This window comes from Grampus griseus (assembly GCF_964374135.1).
Source record: "Grampus griseus genome assembly, chromosome: 18".
Classification (NCBI taxonomy): domain Eukaryota; kingdom Metazoa; phylum Chordata; class Mammalia; order Artiodactyla; family Delphinidae; genus Grampus; species Grampus griseus.
The window spans coordinates 58,705,663-58,725,986 of record NC_139012.1 but is presented as its reverse complement, the minus strand read 5'-3'; the positions used below and the strand labels follow the sequence as shown (position 1 = coordinate 58,725,986).

At 38.2% G+C, this 20,324-nt stretch overlaps 1 protein-coding gene across 1 annotated transcript in view; it reads right to left on the bottom strand.

The window, feature by feature from the left end:
* The window catches only part of GTF2F2 (general transcription factor IIF subunit 2), a 151,427-nt gene that overhangs the window by 53,382 nt on the left and 77,721 nt on the right, over positions 1-20,324 (bottom strand). The window contains exon 5 of the mRNA XM_082675430.1: positions 15,119-15,200. Within this exon, the coding sequence (XP_082531556.1) occupies positions 15,119-15,200 (82 nt within the window). The remainder of the gene's footprint in view (positions 1-15,118; positions 15,201-20,324) is intronic.

Here is a 20,324-nt window from a genome sequence, read left to right as displayed (position 1 = left end):
AACATCAGACGTAGAGCATAAATCAGAAGTGAATTGCTTTAAGGCCTTGATTTTAATCACGTTGGGCTATAACCTAGCTATTCTGGCTGATACAAACCCCTTAGTTATCAGCTAATTTGTTACAAAGATCTACAGGAAATTCTGTATCCGAGTAAGCCAGGAGGAAATCCATCCTGGTAGATCCTGAGATCTGTAATATAATACTCGTGATTCTTCATGTAAAAGGTGATGGGACCCAAATGGTTCAGTCCTTTCTAATAATAAAAATTGTGCTTTCTGGAATATTTGTGCTTTGTAATACAAGTCACATCGTGAGTACAAAGAACACAGTTTTTGGAAAATAATTTTTTCTCAAAAAAATATGATTATAAAAAATTATAATCATATAATACTCTAAATTATTATTTAGGACCCAGCTACGATCCATTCCCAAAAACGAATAAGCTCTGGTTGCTTTATGTTAGTTACACTGCTTAGTATACATTAGATGCTCAATAAATATCTGTTGAGCAAATGAGTAATAAATGACACTCTGAAGCTACGAAGCATGAAGTGACAGAAGTAGATAAATTAAGTTGGCATGCAACAGCCTGAAAAGGCATGACTCACTGTCATCAAAGTCCTAGGCAGCCTGTGAGACAAAACCTAAGTCTCATGCCTTCCTTTCTTCATCCGACAAATATTCACTGTGCACCTACTAGGCGCCAGGCACTCTTCCAGTCATTAGAGATACACCAGTGAACAAAGCAGACAAGAAGTCTTGCCCTCATGGAACTGCATTTTAGTGGGAATACCGTTCATTGGCATATTTTGTTTTGTATAAGCTTCCTACTAAGCCCACATCTTTCTCCCCTGTTTTTCCCACATGTCTACTGTTTTTCAGTTTGAAAAGTTTCTGCCTGAACATTATGATTATTGTTAATTCCATATTTTCAGTTTTCCTCAAATACATAACATGTTACACAAAAAGGGTTTCAGACATTCTGAGGCCTTCAAAGTCACATACAGATCAGTATACAGCATATGACAAGTGTAATACTAGGGTATATTAAAGGGAACTAGATCTGCAAAATGGTACAACCACCAGTTCATCAAAAGTACTCAAAGTATTACAAATTTCACGTAAACTTCACAAAAGTAAAACAATAAACTTCACAGACATAAAATCACTTAATACCTACCTCTCTTCTACAGATACACGGAGCTTTGAAATTCAAGCAAGTTATGCTAACAAAGCTCATTTTTAAGTTGTAGAATCTGAAATTTGATTTAAAAAATCTAAACTGAAACAATGAAGCCATTATATATTTTATATAATAAATCCATAAATGTTATCCTATTGTATAGTGAAACAGAACTATGGTCCTAACGATATTAGTTTAAGTTGTGGGGCATCAGGGCAATGATCATCCAGTGCAAGAGACGAGAGAAAGAGAACAAGCTCCCTTCCCTTTGCCTATGGATAAGCCGGGCAACGTTTTGAAACTACAAAAGCCAGAAGAGGCAGCCTGCCACCTAACACATTGGAATCAATCAGATCTCAGTTCAAATTCCAGCTTTGCCATTTACAAACTGTGAGCTTGGGCAAATCACAACTTCTCTATGACTCTATGATCATTTGTGAAAATGGAAATAAAACTAAAAAAAACCAGTAACTAAAATAAACATCCAATTAATATAAATATGAAGCCATTTAAGAGTGTGTGACCCCTAAAATCAGTTCCCCAAAACAGTCTTTTAAAATCTGTAAACAATATCTTCTCTTTCTCTACTTATAAATTGAAAGATTCTTTTAAAAAAAAATCCAAGTTTTCTTTACAAATACATCCCATGGCAATTGCATTAGAGTCTCAAGAAAAAGAGATAGTATATAAGATGTTTATGAGTCAGGTTTTCTTGTACTTTGATTGACTAACTACTAAGAATATTTAAAGCCTGATCATCCCAAAGTTTAAATTAGTTCGTCCTAGCAATAAGTTAAAGGCTTGATTATCATTATTCCTACTGATTCAACATACTAAATGGGACCCTTGTTCCCTAATAAAGGAAGATGTGGTATCTTTCCTTAGTTTTCAAGTGCTTCAGGGAATCACAGACCAAGAGATGAAAACTCAGTGCCTGCAAGGACCGGGCAAGCAACTTAAATTTTAAGCCAACTGGTAAGAAAACAGGACCTGAAGGCCTGCAGCAAACCAGAGAGTAGAGCTCCTTCCCAGGTTTCTCTGTTTAGCGTGTACAGTGATGCCACATGAAGGGGCACATTCGCATCAGAGAGAGCAAAGATTTGTGTAATTATTATGACAATTTTCTGGCAGATGGTAGTAATGTCTTATTTAACAAAATATGTAAATTACTATGATTTTCTGACAGATACAAATAAAAACACTTGAGGAAGGATCACCTTTAAAAATTTGTACAAGGCATCCTACAGACTAGTGGTGGTCCTGATCCTGCCTAAGCACATTTGGCCACTTCTGTGGGTCACATTCAGCAGCAAGTTTTAAATTCTCAGAACAGATCTCCAACAAATGCAGCTAGGCCAGATCTACCCACTCGGGCCAGGAAGCACAGATGGTTATCCTGGGGATAAGTCCCCCTGACAAACAAAAAGGCATATTTAATCTGTGTTTAGGGCCAACCTATAAATGCTATAATTTCAATGACTTTTCTTCCTTTCTCGTGAAAAAAATGTGCCCACTCAAATACCTTGAACAGGTAACCTGATGGCTATTATCTCACATTTAGTAAGAAAAGGTTTAAAATCAAATACCCAGTTTGACTTAGGCCCATTCATTCTTAAAATATATTCAGAATTGATAGAATAAAAAAGATTAGAGCAGGATAAAAAGTAAATAGGCATGGACATATATACACTAACAAACGTAAGGTAGATAGCTAGTGGGAAGCAGCCGCATGGCACAGGGATATCGGCTAGGTGCTTTGTGACCGCCTGGAGGGGTGGGATAGGGAGGGTGGGAGGGAGGGAGACGCAAGAGGGAAGAGATATGGGAACATATGTATATGTATAACTGATTCACTTTGTTATAAAGCAGAAACTAACACACCATTGTAAAGCAATTACACCCCAATAAAGATGTTAAAAAAAAAAAAGTAAATAGATGTGTAAAGACAGCATTACTAAGAGGAAAAGAAATGAAAAAAGGAGATGCTGGGATAATAAAGATAAACTTTCCATACTTCACAGTTTTGCCTAAGGTTTAGCCCTGTTGCTTTTCAATTGTGAGTGAACAAAGAGAAATTGTGTATTGAGGTATTTTTATCCTGCAAAGCTGTGAGGCTTTGTACAAACACCACCACATGCCAATACTGTTTCTCAGGATCTATAATTTGAATCTTAAATACAGCTAAATGCATTTTTAAAAGAGTATTCATCCTGGAGAGATTCATTAATTAGGGTACCCTGTAAATTCTTAACTTTAAACTACTGATTTTTGGTCAATTACTCCACTAGCACTTACTGAACATAAAGCTGTTGGATTAAACATGAATGAGATTACAGACCCTGACCTCAAGTAGCTCACTATCTAGTAGAGATATAAACAAAAGTAATAAAAGTAGAATGAAAAGCAAAATGCGATTAGTGGTTTATTAGAAAAAGTATAAGCAGGAGCTTGGTGGAATGGTACTTATCTTGGGTGGAGAGAAACAGTTGTGCAGGTTGACATTTGAGCTGAATCTTAAAGGACGAACAGGAGTCTGGAAAGCAGGAAAGCAAGGAAAGAGCACAGCAGACAGTGGGACACGAAAGCACATGGGGAAGACTGATAATGACTGGGTTTGCTCTAGTGCGCACTTGAGCTGCAATGGCAGCAGAGTAGAAGGGGTCAGAAGCCCCAGGAACACCAAGACAGCGGGCAGAAGAGGTGGGGAATTCCAAAGACGAGCTGTGTTTAGGGTGAGACAACGGTACCCGGATACTGAAAAAATCCCTCTCCTCCTGCAATCTTAAGGTAAAAATATCTGAGGACTTGAAAGAAGTATTACATAGAACCTTTGTTTGTTGTTTAATTATGCCAATGGTTTAATTTTTTAATATATCAATATATTCCTGATAACCTTTTATAATCATTTGGAAAATCCTTATTTCATCAGAATAGTAAATCTTTAGGAGCAGCCTACAGCTCAAGGGCTGTGGGGACAGCTTCTAAGGCTCTTCAGAGGGAAAAGGGACATCTTTACTGTCAATCTCCCTAAGAAGTCTTTCTTACACCAGGAATGCCCTGGCAATCCAGTGGTTAGGGCTCAGTGCTCTCACTGCCGAGGGCATGGGTTCGATCCCTGGTCAGGAAACTGAAATCCCACAAGCCTCACGGTGTAGGGGGAAAAAAAATCCATTATTGGGACTTACCTGGTGGCGCAGTGGTTAAGAAACCACCTGCCAATGCAGGGAACACGGGTTCGAGCCCTGGTCCGGGAACATCCCACATGCCGCGGAGCATCTAAGTCCGTGCGCCACAACTACTGAGCCTGCGCTCTAGAGCCCGTGCACCACAACTACTGAGCCTGCACTCTAGAGCCCGCAGGCCACAACTACTGGGCCTGCGTGCCACAACTACTGAAGCCTGCGTGCCTAGAGCCCGTGCTCCGCAACAAGAGAAGCAACCACAATGAGAAGCCTGTGCACCACAACAAAGAGTAGCCCCCGCTCGCCCTAACTAGAGAAAGCCCACGCGCAGCAACAAATACCCAATGCAGCCAAAAACAGAAGGCTTCCCTGCAGCAAACAGCATTCCCCATGAAGATCTGTCTTTTAAAAACTTCTTGATAAAACACCATGACTACCTTTTCACGGTCGTTTTATCCCACTGGTAGTTTTGCATGTTTACTGCAGCTATCTATTTATAATCCATTTAAAAATTATTGTACTTCAATGAAGACATCCAGCTTCTTTCACATAATGCTTCATTTTTAAATGGTAGTTAAAAAGGAGCAGTTCAAGGTGAAAGGATGTGAGAACAAGGGCACACTTACGGCAAAGAAGGTTAGCTGCCTTCTTGGGTTAGCTCTTTAGGACTTCCTGTTCTCTGGCCTTTAAAAAAATCTTTGATGAAGAAGATTTACAGCCCCACATTTTAAAAATCACACATTTGGGTACCTCAGGAGAGTCATCAGCTAAAGTATCACTGCAGGAGGGGACGATAAGACTGTTTCCAAAGGTAACTTGGGAAAATTTCAGGATCAGTAACCTTTACAATTTCCGTAAAGATTCTGAACATCCAGTAGAAGATTTATAAACTAAAAATCCATGGGTTTCTGATCTATATATGGTGGTGGGCACATTAAGGAGTTCTTGAGGGCAAGAACAGGGTAGATGAAAAGACTGTGAAGAGCAGGTTAACTCAGTTCCTTGGGTCTGAATCTCGATAATATCTAGGAACTTCTAAACCACTACTTTAGGGTTTTTGTTTTGAAAAGAGGATTATTATCATGAACTCTATAAAAAAATTCTTCAGATTCTTTTTCTTAGCTCTAGTTCTCTTTCTGCTCTATTTCCAATTTAAACTTGATTAAGCTAATTTATCTACTTCAGGGCAGGAATTCAAAAAGAATCCTTGTGTGCAAGTCTCTTTTATCAGGAGAACTAAGACAAACCGGGTTGGGTTGGGAATATCTCCAGAGGGTTTTAGGACAGGAGTACTTACTCAGGCAACTGTCATAAACATAATGGGTAATATTTATTGAGTACCTACTCTGTGTCAGACACATCAGGTATTATATAGTATTATTTAATCATTATCATAACACAGATAAATGCCACTACCACATTTTACAGATGAGGAAACAAAGGCACCGAAAGGCCATGTACTTTGCCCAAGATCATAGAGCCAGTAAATGGGGAATCCAGTCTTTGAAACCAGGCAGTGAGACTCCAGAGCCCAACCTCTTCACCATCTTACCCTATTATTAAGGCATCTTCACAGAGTTGCTTTCTAATAAAAGTTCTGACCCTCTTTCAAGAGAGAAGATGGTCATTCCTCAAGAGAAGCAATGAAGGGTGCGAATGTCCCTGATGAGTGTTTCTTACCCCTAAGATGCTTTTCTGGTAAAAAGAGTTTTGCTGTTGATCTTAGGATTATCTCCCTGGCACCCACCCTGTCCCCCCTCTACTGAGCAGCAGCCACATGTGTTGTTTGATGGGACTGACCCTCCCTCCTGTACATTTCCACAGGTGGGCCCTAAGCATTAGTGCACACTTCCCACCTTCATTAACACATTTATTGGTTTCCGAAGTAAATTCAGAACCATGTTGGCCCACAGAAGGAAGTGAAGGGTTCTGTTTAATGGTTGGTTGAAGACAAGGTCACTTAACTCCCGAGGCCCCGTATAAAGAATGAAGTAGACAATCCTGGGAGCTGCAAGTAGCCCTCTTGCTACCGGGAGAAAAGCCCATCTGAAAACAGGCAAGCTGGAGACAGACAGACCCCAGAAAATTCAAAACAGCTCGAACACTAAGGACGCTGAGAACTCCTAGGTACAGCCACGGCTAAAGCCCACAATACCACTGGATTCAATTTACGGGAGTCAACAAATTCCTTTTATTTTTAAGCCAGTTTGCACTGGGTTTTCTGATACTTACAAATGAAAGCATCTAATTAACACAAGTACATTAACCATTAACCTCAACATTCACCAAAAACTCTGTTCAATAAAATCTGTTTCAAATAAGATCACCAGAAAGCTAAAATCCAATACTGTATTTCCCTGGTCATAAAATTATCTTTATTGAACCCTGAGTTACCTCTATAACCTCACCTTTTATTTAGGATTAACAGAAAACTGATTTTCTGTAAAGCTAAGTTTAGTTTATTATTCATTTTGCTGTTTAATAAACTTTATCTACAAATTTACATTAAGATTATACAAATATACATTTAAACGTTCACATCGCACTGTCATATGCCCAGATTTGGGTGGCTACTGGGACTCACACAACAGTTTATGTTCAGCCATAGCAGTTTCTATTCTAGATTTTCTGATATATGTTTCCTAATCGCCAGAACTTTCATTATTTGACTCTTTAAGTTCTCATTTTATAGTTAGCATTTTAATATATCCAGGCTATTCACAATAAGGGTGATCTTACATCGCAGTTTATGTGGGACAGTTTACACTGCTGTCTCAGTGTGGCTCTCAGGTTAGGCCTACTTTCATTCTTAAAAGTATCCTGTTTTAAAGGATAAATTATATAATTACCCTATTTACAACTCATTTTGTACTTTTTTAAATATAAAGGGACATAGCTATAAGATAATCATCCTAATATATAAGAAATATCATTTATAAAGTAATTATTCTTTATGTAATTTATATATGAAGAAAAATAAAAATTACAAGAACTAAATATATTCAAAAACTAGTTTAAATATGGTGAAAAGAAAATGCTTCAGTGCTGTTATTGCATTAAGCAAAAATTTTATTTGCAGAAACTTCTCTGGGCATGAATCACATCACCCACAAATTACGTAAAGAGCTACTGAGTGAGAGGGTCCTTTCCACTTCCCTTACAATAAGACATTCTAAGACATCTTTTACCATAATATGAAGCATCAGGAATCTAGGCAGGTACAGCAAGGTAACTTCTCCCCAGGAGAGAATATGAATCACAACTTGCTTCCTCTGTCTGGTGTCTTAGAATAGAAAAAAAACCTGCTTTTTCTTTTCTCCACCCATCTACAGCCAATGTTCTGTTCCCAAAGGGAAAAGCTTTTCTTATTAGGTTTTTGAAGAAAGCCCACAAACACTGAAAGAACTAAAAATAAAAATTTTTGAGACAAATATTTTTAGATGACTTAGTGACAAAAACATGCAGAAGTTAAAAAGCCATATATTTTCCTATTACTAGGATTTCCTACACGAAAACACGTTAGGATGATTGTCTTATATTTATGTCCCTTTACGTTTAAAAATGTACAATATGAATTATAAATAGGTTGATTACATAATTTATCATTTGACTATTAAGGAAAAACTCAAGATGATTAGTAAAGTTACACTTAATGAAACAATACAAATTAAATTTTAATTACATAATACATCAGATATGAGCTATTTTAAATATATTTACATTTAGCAATTCAAAATAAATTTCCTCCTAATATCATTCAAATCCATCCAAATTTATGTCAGATAAAGAGAAAGTACTAGAAGCATCGGAAATTTTTTTTTTCCCATTTGATTTTTAGATTTTCTTGCGTGGCTAAATGGATTTTTGTAAAACTTTATATACGTGATGGGTTTGGACAAAAGAAAATTATAGCACAGGATTCATTTCTTTCTTGGCTTAAATTTCACTGATTCAAAGGTTTACATATTTCTTGGGTTTACTGCAATACTAATTTCCACCTTCATTCAAATGAACGACAGACTCTTCCAAACTAACAGAATCTTACTTACATTTAATGAATATGGGAGTTATAATTCTCATAACATTTGGCTAATTTATCAGCTAAATTTTAATAACAGAGAGCTGTAATAAGAATCTACTACTAAAATTAAATTCCCACCAAAGCAACACATCATTCTTAGAGAGTATTATTTATAAATATAAAATACACTTTGTATATACCCATTTACATTACTAAGAGTATAGTTCAGCTGCTATTTGCTAAAATATAATATAGTAAAATCTCACTGATTTCAGGAAAAAACCTCACTCAATTAAGTCAAGGAAAGAAAGGTCTTTGATACAAAGGCTTTCTTTTCTAGTCCTCTGTAAATGGAAGTCTATTCAATTCTTATTTTATACTTTGAAAACCTTTTTCATTGTTGACGAAATGTTTCTATATTTGTTTTACAATCACTTTCTTCTCAAAGCAAGATGTGTGTGTGTATGTATGTGCACACACATGCACATGTAAATGAACTGAAAAATCAAGTCCAGGTTTCAAGTGTAGCTCTGAGTAAAAAAAATAAAATAAAATAATATCAAAGAAGCTGAGTGCTGCTGATTTCCATGTTTCCGTACCTAGTTTTGCCATTCATTTCTATTTCAATCAATTTCAACCCAATAGATACTTCTGGATATTTATACATTTGTAATGTGCTATGCCAAGTGCTGAGATACAAAAAGGAAAGGAAGAAGGAAAAATGGAAAAGAAAGGAAGAAAAATAAAACTCATAGTTCCTGCTCTTATGAAGTTTATAATCTTGTAGAGGATGCAACTATGTACACCTAAATAGTAGAAAACATAGACATTTATATATACCATTAAAGAAGAACAGTATGTGGGAACATAGGAGAGGGGCAGGGGAGGCAGATCCTGACTGGAGTGGGGAGTGGAAGATATGAGAAGGTTTCTGTTGAGTAAGCGACACTTGGGTTGGTTTTAAAGGCCCTTGGCAGAAGGCAGTTAAGGCCTTCCAGATAAAGGATGCAACATATCACACAGCCGTAAAGATGTACAAGTGCCTAGTACATCTGGGAAAACAACTTGTAGTGTGATATAACTATTGGACACCTATGTAAAGGAGAAGAGCTGAAAATGAAGCCAGGAAGTGAGACAAGAGCCAGATTATCAAAAAAACCCGGAATGTCATTAAAGAGTAGGCAGTCAGAAGAAGTCCCTGATGGAAGATCTAAATAGACATTTCTCCAAAGGGAACATACAGATGACCAAAAAGCACATGAAAAGATGCTCAACATCACTAATTATTAGAGAAATGCAAATCAAAACTACAATGAGGTATCACCTCACACTGGTCAGAATGGCCATCATCAAAAAGTCTACAACCAATAAACGCTAGGGAGGGTATGGAGAAAAGGGAACCCCCCTACACTGTTGGTGGGAATGCAAACTGGCACAGCCACTATGGAGAACAGTATGGAGGTTCCTTAAAAAACTAAAAATAGAGCTACCATATGATGCAGCAATCCCACTCCTGGGCATATATCAGGAGAAAACCATAATCTGAAAAGATACATGTACGCCAATGTTCATTGCAGCTCCATTTACAATAGCCAGGACATGGGAACAACCTAAATGCCCATCAATGGATGAATGGATAAAGAAGATGTGGTACATATATACAACAGAATATTACTCAGCCATAAAAAAGAACAAAATAATGCCATTTACAGGGACATGGACGGACCCAGAGATTGTCATACTGAGTGAAGTAAGAGAAAGACAAATATCATATGATATCGCTTATATGTGGAATCTAAAAAAATGGTACAAATGAGCTTATTTACAAAACAGAATTAGAGTCACAGATGTAGAAAACAAACTTACGGTTACCAAAGGGGAAGAGGAAAGGGAGGGATAAATTGGGAGACTGGGATTGACATATGCACACTACTATATATAAAATAGAATACTAATAAGGACCTACTATATATATATAGCACAGAGAACTCTACTCAATACTCTGTAATGACCTATATGGGAAAAGAATCTAAAAAAGGGTAGATACATGTATATGTATAACTGATTCACTTTGCTGTATAGCAGAAACTAATACACCACTGTAAATCAACAAAAAAAATTAATTAAAAAAAAAAGAAGAAGGCCCTGAAAAACTTTGAGCCTGTGTATCAAATATCTAGGTACAGGATATCTGAAATATTGAATTGCCAATTCTGTTCTCAAATACTTCCACTTTGAGATCACCCACCCACATCTGAAAATCTGTCTTTCCACTTTACATCAATAGCACCACAACATTTCTATTCCTCCCCCACTACACTGTCAATAAATATTTTTAAATAATCCTCTGTGTGTGTTTTCTTGAGGTTCAAAGACAGAAAGCTCTCTAGAGCAAGAACAGTTATCTAGTGATTTTTCTAAAACTGAATCTTACCTTAGTGATCACAGCAGACATTGGAAAATGTTGAATAATGATAAACAAAACACATGAGATACAACTTATGACTTAGATTACTTTCCTATTTTGAGAATTTACCCATTGTTACGCTTCTTGAAGTTTAAGTACTTCCTGCTTCTTTAAGATTTTACGTAAATTGTCAACCAGGATTTAAATTAAACTGTAAGGACTTCTTTATCCCTCTGACCTCGTCAGTGCATTGCACAGGATGGTATGGAGCCAGTCTGAGACTCACAGCAGGACGTGTATCTAGGCCACAACACAAGAGCCACCACCATCAGTCTGGTCCTAGAGAAATCCCCTGTCCCACAACTATGGAAGTTTTAATTAAATTATTTATCTATCTATCTATCTATTTATTTATTTATTTATGGCTGCATTGGGTCTTCGTTGCTGCGCGCGGGCTTTCTCTAGTTGCGAGGAGCGTGGGCTACTTTTCGTTGCGATACGTGGGTTTCCCATTGTGGTGGCTTCTCTTTTGAGGAGCATGGGCTCTAGGCACACGAGCTTCAGTAGCTGTGGCACGCAGGCTTCAGTAGTTGTAGTTCGCGGGCTCTAGAGCTCAGGCTCCGTAGTTGTGGTACTCGGGTTTAGTTGCTCTGCAGCATGTGGGATCTTCCCGGACCAGGGCTCGAACCCAGGTACCCTGCATTGGCAGGCGGATTCTTAACCACTGCGCCACCAGGGAAGCCCAACCATGGAAGTTTGAGATGAGTTTATCAAGTCGCACAAACTCTACCTCCAAATATCCTCAGAACCTAGTTTCTCATCTCCCTTCTGCTTAACCACCTTGTTTAGTCATTCTGACATTTTGTACCTGGGCTATTACGTCAGCCTCTAATTTATCTCCCTGGTTTCAATCTCTGTACTATGGCCAGAATGACTCTTCTAACACACAAATCCCTTCACTTTCCATCAGCTTAAAATCCTTCAGTGCCTCCCTAATAGTAACAGCACACAAAGTCCAAATTTCTTACCACAGCATGTAAGACCTTTTAACAAGTAATTTAACAAGCATATGAGACTAACATTTCAACCTTTGTCCTGCCATTCATTCACTCAACAAATATTTCCTAGGACTTCCCTGGTGGCGCAGTGATTAAGAATCCGCCTGCCAATGCAGGGGACACGGGTTCAAGCCCTCGTCCGGGAAGATCCCACATGCTGCGGAGCAACTAAGCCTGTGTGCCACAACTACTGAGCCTGAGCTCTAGAGCCCGTGAGCCACGACTACTGAGCCCACATGTCATAACTACTGAAGCCTGCACGCCTAGAGCCTGTGCTCCGCAACAAGAGAAGCCACTGCAATGAGTAGCCTCCGCTCACCGCAACTAGAGAAAGCCTGCATGCAGCATTGAAGACCCAACGCAGCCATTAACTAAATAAAAACAAAACCAAAAAAAAAGCACACAAATATTTCCTGACTACCTGCTACATGTCATGAACTATTCTAGACACTTGGGGGTATGCGTGTATCAGCGAACAAAGTAGGTGCACATACAGACAAAACAAAACAAAAAACAAACTATGGGAGCTTAAACTGCACTAGGGCAAAGCTGGTAATAAATATAGTAAATAAATTACATTAGGTGATATGTGCTATTGAAAAAATACAAGCATAGAAGGAAATAAGGTGGTCAGGGTACACCTTATTGAAAAAGTAGAATTTGAGAAGAGAATTCAAAGAGGCGAGGTGAGCCATGCAGCTGTCTGGAGAAAGTGTGTTCCAGGTAGGAAAGAACATCCAGTGCAAAGACCCTCATATGGAACTGTGCCTGTGCTCGTGGACTGTTATGAGATCAGTGTGGATGGAGCAGAGTGAGTGAGGGGGAGGGAAGCAGGAGGTTCGAATGGGGAGAAGGGGAAGAGAACGGTAGGGAGATCATGTAGGTCCCTGTATACAATTATAAGGACTTGGATTTTATTCTGAGTAATACAGGAAACACTGGAAGTGACATGTAAGCAGAGGAACGGCACAACTTGACAGGTTTTAAAAGAACTGCTCTGGCTACTGTGCTGACAACAGACTCCAGTGGGGCAAGGGTAGAAGCAGGAACTCTGCTAGGAGGCTACCGCCGTGATCCAGGTGAGAAACAACGGCAGATCATGTGGGTGGTGAGAAATGGTCAGACTGCAGATGTATAATATTTTGAAGGTACAGTCAGTAAGATTTTTCTGACACCCTGGATGTGGGGTGTGAGAGAGGAGTCAAGAATGCAACCAAGGTTTATGGGTTGAGAAAAATGGGAGGACAGAGTTGGCATGAGCTCAGATGAGAACGAATGCTGGTGGAGCAGGTTTGAGGGGCAAGACTTGGAGTTCAGGTTTTGACATATTTGAAATGTCTACTGGACATCCAACCAGGCTTTTGGATATTTAAGTTCAGAGTTCAAAAAAGGGCTGGAGCTTCTGCTTGTTCTGCCCCAAATAAACCCTGCGTTCCAGGCCTGCAGAACTACACAGGTCCCCGATGCCTTCCCCGGGTCTCTGTACCTACATGTCTCTCTGTGTAGAAAGTGTTCTTACTCGTGTCTTTTTCCACTGGGTCAAAAAAAATCTCAGCCTTATGTCATATAGCATCTAACTCATCACATAATTATCATCTCCTGAATCACCCTGTTTCCTCGAGTCACTGAAGTAACTGAAATATATAATGGCTGGTCTTTTAGCATACTCCAAAAGGCTAAACAATTGTAATGTCTTTTTTGGTAAGGAAAAAACAGCCATTTCATAAACACAGCAGGTGACTTGCCTGATCTCATCATCAGAAATTTTTAGAAACTTTTAAAGAAAATTAAGACCACAGAAAAATATCTTGGCAAGCAGCAGAGTAATCAGATTTTCCATTTTCCAATTTCAGTAGTTATCTGAAGAAAAATTCTCAAAAAGATTTGTATTATATAATAAACTTTATAGGCCCAAAACAAAGAGAAGCATCTGCCTGTGTTCCAAAGTTATTTACTGTCATAAAAAGTTTTCATTTTGATTGTCATCCTTTTACTTGCCCTGGGGAGGCATTGAAATTAGAGGGATTATTGGACAAAGCCAGTCTCTCTGTTTCATTCCCAGGAGACAGACTTCCAATCTAATTGAGAAAAGGGGAAAAAATTTTTAAATGTGAAACTGAGAGCTGATCCAGCTCAGCCAGTCTGGATATCCATAAGGGCTGCTGCTGTCACTTGAAAGTGTCCTCCCAACTACCAGTTCTGAGCAGCTACAATCTTCTAAAATGTAAGTTCCATGAGGGTAGAGATTTTTATTTGTTTTGTTCACTACTATTTCACGTAGTAAGTGCTGGGTAAATGAAAAAATGTGTAATTCTAAACTACATGGGGTTGAAATACATTCAATATAAACTATAAAGTAAGTACAATAAATACATTTCTTCCGGGTTTAAAAAACTGTTGACTCTTTGAAAGTCACAAAGTTTGAAGTATCAAGAATTCACGATCATAATCTTTAAATATTAATTACAAAAGGTTAACCACGTACTAAAGTGGGGAGGAAGGACCCCTAAGCAAAATCTCTAACAAAGTAATAAGTTTCTAAAAAGTTCTTTGAAGATTAAGAGAAAAGGATGGTATTCTAGCAACTAACTATACTTGCTTTTTAATGTACAGTATTTTAGATACATATTCATCATGGGAAAATTATAGCCCTTGAAAATAAAATAGTACAAAGATCTTATTACATGTCTTTGGAGAATCAAGATTTATAAGGACAACTAGAAAAAGACATTTAAAAAATTTGATTCCAGGTTATATTAACACAGTAGCTTAATATACCCCAAATTAACAGCCCAGGTTCTGAAAGTTCTTTTGCCAAAGAAACTCTTGAGTTTTTAAAAAACTGAGGTATAACTGACATATAACATTATATTAGTTTCAGGTGTACAAGAAAACAATTCAATAACTGTATACTTTGGGAAATGATCACCACAATAAGTCTAGTTAACTTCCACCAGCATAGGTAATAGTTAAAAAATTTTTTTTGTCTTGGGATAAGAAATTTCCGGATGTATTCCCTCAGTAAACTTTCAAATGTGCAATAAAGTATTATTAACTACAGTAACCATGTTGCACATGACATCCTCATGACATTTATTTTATAACTGGAAGTTTGTTCTTACTTGGTTTTAAAACCAAACAACCTTTGAAGAAAACACTTTCAACAATAACCATAGTTTTCATGCAGTCTATAGACAATCTAATATATGTATTTCAATCCCCAAAAAGAAATAGCAGGTATTATTTTAAAGTTAAAAAACACCAACCTCTTTAATCTCATGTAGTTTTCACTGGCAGCAGGTCGGCATTCAGCTCTTTGTACCACTATTCCTTCCAGTGAAAGCTTATCTTGAATGGAAAGACAAAAATTAACAAACGTATTGAGAAATAACATTTATCACGTTCAAGACTGTATTTTGACATACTAACCAAGGTAACAATGATTACAATCAAATATAGTTAATAATAAAAATCAAGGAAAGAAAAAGAATATTTTTAAGTTTACAGTAATATCATTGGTCAGAATAGAGAAAAACCTTATTCTTGGCTAGTAAAAAACTGGGCTTCTGTCAGGTTTATTTATTGGGCTGCCCCTTGCCAATAACAGCTTTTATACACTTAGCTCTTCCTAAAGAGAGTGGCTTAAAAGGGCATAAAAATCAAGTAAAAATTTGAAGGGTGTGGCAGCTATATCATCTTTGGGAGAGAAGTAAGTTCTGAAAACACAGCTAGCCTAAAGCACTAAATCAAAAATTCATACACACACGTATATGCATGCATGGGCACGCACACGTATATATGCAAAAAAGAAAATTCTAGAATACACGGTGACTGGTACAGCTAGCTTAGAAAATACTGTGGAACTAGGCAGGTCCTTGGTTGGGTTATACTGTGTACCAGTTCTGCCTGCCAGTTGCTCTGACTTCTATTTTCCAGCAAAATGATTAATATGATGTGTCTAAACTAGACCTTTAACTGCTATGAATATCTGTCCAAACAGAAGGGCAATTTTTCCCACCATTAGTAAGAATTCTTATGGTGACCCTGACACAGAATTCAAGAGAAACAAAAGTTAGCACCTACTGCATACCTACTAGGCACCAAGTCACTTTAAGACCTCATCCTATTTGATAATGCATGTATGGCTGACCCACGATGGTATCTGCTTTACTGCAGTCTGGAAATCTATGACTATGGTTAGGAACAGTTATGGTTCAGTCGTATTTCCAGGAGAGTTCACCCAGGTTTCTGGAAGAGATTCAGGAACTCCTCTGGCTCATCAGCAATGCATTTATGATCCATCTTTTCAGGGCGAATGACCTCATGCATTCCACAAACATTAACTAAATGCCTACGATGTGAAGGGAACCATCTAGGCATTGCAGAATCGAAGATGACTGAAATACAGTATTGTCTTCAAGAAGCATATAGTTCACTGGAGGAACAGATAAGTTGACCAAAACACAGAATGCAGATAGAACCATGCCCACATGATTTATGTTAGAAAATTTTTCTTATGGTGACCTTTCTCGATTTTGCCTCCAAAATCTAGGAACTCCTTATTATAGCCCCTAAGTACTAATACACACAGTAACTCAATAATTCAATGTAACATGTGCAACAAACCTCAATTAGAGGCTGACAGATGACTGCAAAGAGCAATGATGAGAAGCACGTCTACCTTACACCAAAATATGCCAGGAAGGAAATAATAATAAGGCTGCAATTATTTTATATTAAATTTAAGTTTAAATATCTAAAAGTAATTTCCTCTTATTAATGAATTTAATAAGATTAAAATTTGAATTTTCTAAAAGCAAAACCAAGTATTATATTTGAGCATGCCTCTCCACTGAAGCTGACAGTTGTATCTAGAAAAACTCTTGCCATAACAATAACAAGATTTGGGAAAGATTCCAATCTATAATGTCTTAAACGCATGAGAAAAGTTCACTTTTTTTTTTTTTTCAGTACGCGGGCCTCTCACTGCTGTGGCCTCTCCCGTTGCGGAGCACAGGCTCCGGACGCGCAGGCTCAACGGCCATGGCTCACGGGTCCAGCCGCTCCGCGGCATGTGGGATCTTCCCAGACCGGGGCACGAACCTGTGTCCTCTGCATTGGCAGGCGGACTCTCAACCACTGTGCCACCAGGGAAGCCCCAAAAGTTCACTTTTTAAACATAAATTAATCCTTTTAAAAAAACAAAATAGATCTGGAATACTGTCTCTGAAAATAATTTAGTTACATATCCAGGTGTTTACTAATGCTGAATACTAAAAAGCTACCTTTCAACACCACCTGTGAATGTTCCCCACTTATTTATCTGTACCTACTCCTGGTGGACAGGATGAGTTTAATTTCTAGTTAAAGGTTTCTGCTGTCAACGTTCCACACATAATACCTGAAAGGGTTAAAAGTATCCAAAGCACCTGCCCATTTCACCTTGGCCACCACTCATCACTCTTCTTCAATCAAGCTCACTCACACAAAGCAGTAAAATTCACCTCCCCAAACCATGATTTTCTGTCCATCACATCCCCTTTTCAAATCTAAAATAGCCTTCAAATGCTTCTCAAATGAAAGGAAAAGTCTTCATCAGCAGCAATGAAAACTTCTACCAATTGGCTGCTCTTAAATAACCCCACATCTCTGTTAACTCTTTGCCATTCCCGCTCTCTTCCTAAATAAGTTTTTTAAAAACCAATTTACTTATAATACAGCCCCCTAAGCAAGATTTAAAGGTGTCACACACTTTTTAAAGCCTCACAGGAACATGTTTTCATATTCTTTCCATGAAACCATGCTTCTCTTCTTCTCCAAAACATTGCTTAAGATTTCAGGGGAAAGCTATTAAATATCCCATTTTAAGGCATTTGAAAGCACCCACTTGCACACCACTGCTGTTCATTACAGATCATATTCATTAAAACAGGAATCGTGACTTAAGACTACTTCATTGGCCCAGTTTGAAAGACTGTAAATACTTGAAAAATAATCTTTTTATTGCTCATATATTTATCAAATATTTACTAAGTGCCTTTATGTAAAAGATAATACAAAAACACATCAGGAATAACAAAGATAAATGAAACTTGGCTCTTGCCCTCAAGCAGTAGAGGCTAGTGCAGCCATTCACAAACGTGCGGCATATATGCCTGAAAAGTAGGGAGGAACCCCAAAGAACGTTTTATGTGGGTTTACTACTGATATTGATCACACTAGCAACTAAAACTGAAAAATGTTTAGAAAATCAGAGTGAAAAAGGCAAAAAAAAGGCTTGGTATTATTATAAAAATAGCTTTGATTTCACAGGCCCCTTAAAGGGTCTCCAGGACCCCTCTACCCAGTGGTTTCCAGATCACATTTTGGGAGCTTCTGGTCTAGTAGGATGATGAGATAGGCATACAAATCACTTTAACACACGAGAAGCACTTGTGATAGACCTCCACTTAACCCACTTCTAGATTACCAAGGCTGTCAGTTCCCATCTTAACTATGGTGACAGATGCCCACAGCTCACTATACACTAGTGGGTAGTAGGTTAATCTCTACTACTCCCACACACTTCTGCTCAAACTATGCAGAACTTGTTTATGCTAGTTTTACTCTGTTAGTAATTATGCAATTTGATTATATATTACATAATCCCATTAATTAAGAGTATGGGGGGGGGCTTCCCTCGTGGCGCAGTGGTTGAGAGTCCACCTGCCGATGCAGGGGATACAGGTTCGTGCCCCGGTCCAGGAAGATCCCACATGCCGCGGAGCGGCTGGGCCCGTGAGCCATGGCCACTGAGCCTGCGCATCTGGAGCCTGTGCTCCGCAACGGGAGAGGCCGCAGCGGTGAGAGGCCCGCATACCGCAAAAAAAAAAAAAAAGAGTATGGGGGAGGGAGATGTTTCTACAAAAACTAGGTTTAATGCTTTGTAAGATGTGATATAAAGATAAGTTGCTAAAAATCTGTCAAATTAGGTACTGGAGAGACAACTAGAGATTAGAAGAGAAACATAAAAGTCTAGAAGGATTCTGTATTCATACTGTTTCGCAGTGTCTAAGTTTTTGCTCCTTTTTAAAGAAACCAAAACTGAAAATCGAAACTAAATTATGGGTTTACTTTTCACAGGAAAGAGAAATCAGATGCCCGTCAGTACCCTATACTGAAAGCAAAGGCCTTGTCCTGCATGTACACTGGTGACTAAATGTACATTTGTGGGTCTTAAAATGTTTCAGGCAGTAGGAATATATACTATTATCATTTTTATGATTCCCTACCTTTTAGTTTAACTACTGGAAGGCCTGCCAGTCCTTCCATAAAGGCTGTGGGATCTACTGTACTACGCAGAATTTGCCATGGCTTATGAGGGTTATAATCTACTGACAGAGACACAGAGTACTGGGATTAAAACACACAGACACGAAGAGAATATGTCTAGCTGGGGATTACGAAGAGCTGTGATGGAGAAAGCAATGTTTGTGCTGGACCTGGAAAAATGGGTAGGATTTAGACTGGGAGGTGAAGCAGAAGGGCACCGAAGGTGGTGGGAACAGCATGAGCAATGGCTTTTGTCTCTTCTCTGTTTCTCTGTCTGTCTCTCTCAGAATTTTAAACTAAGGGACTCATACCAGAGTCACTCCACCTCAGAAATCTCTAGAAGGACATGGTCACAACAGCACTCTGAAGAGAAGCCACATAGGCTCATCCTACTGAAAGCCCAGCCATGGCTTGGTTCCTATCTTTCCCTAGGCTTGGCCGTTCATTCAACTCTTCTTTAGATTCTGGGAACTATTCCAGGATCTTTTTCTAAATTTTCTCACCTCCCTCGCTTTTGGGGCTAGATTGGTTTGCTTATTGGTTTCTGCTACTTGTAACCCAAAGAATCCTCATGACTATGAACATACACCTTTGGTGATGGTATTTTATTGGTCTATATCCTGCCACCTAGTTTCAGAAAACAATTGAGAGAAAGTTTTAAAGGGTAAGTTACACAAAGTGCATCCGATAACAAGAATGGAAGTGTTCTAGTTCTGATTCTGTCTCTAAATAGCGGTGTTACTTTGGAGAAATTACTTTACATCTCTGGGTCTCAGCATCTATATGTATAATAAAGTCACTGGGATCTCTGAGATCTCCTCCAATTCTCTCTCACTAAAATAAACAAAACAAAACTGGCCTTCCCCTCCATCTGAGGATGTTTTATTATTTCATTAGTATTTATTTTGTTTGCCCTAATACTTTCTAAAAGACCTAGATATAATTAAATTTTCTTTGAGTAGAAATTAGAGAAGAACTGTTTCTTGAAATGACGATGAGAAAATGTTGAGAAGCTGTCCAAGACTTGAAAATATACAAACTTCTGTTCTAAGCTAGACCTTCCAACATACTCTATGTTGAGGAACCCAAGAGAAACAAATGACTGGCATTTTTTACAAGTTAAGGGCCTGGCTAGTTTGAAAAAGTTAAAGTGGAAGTAAA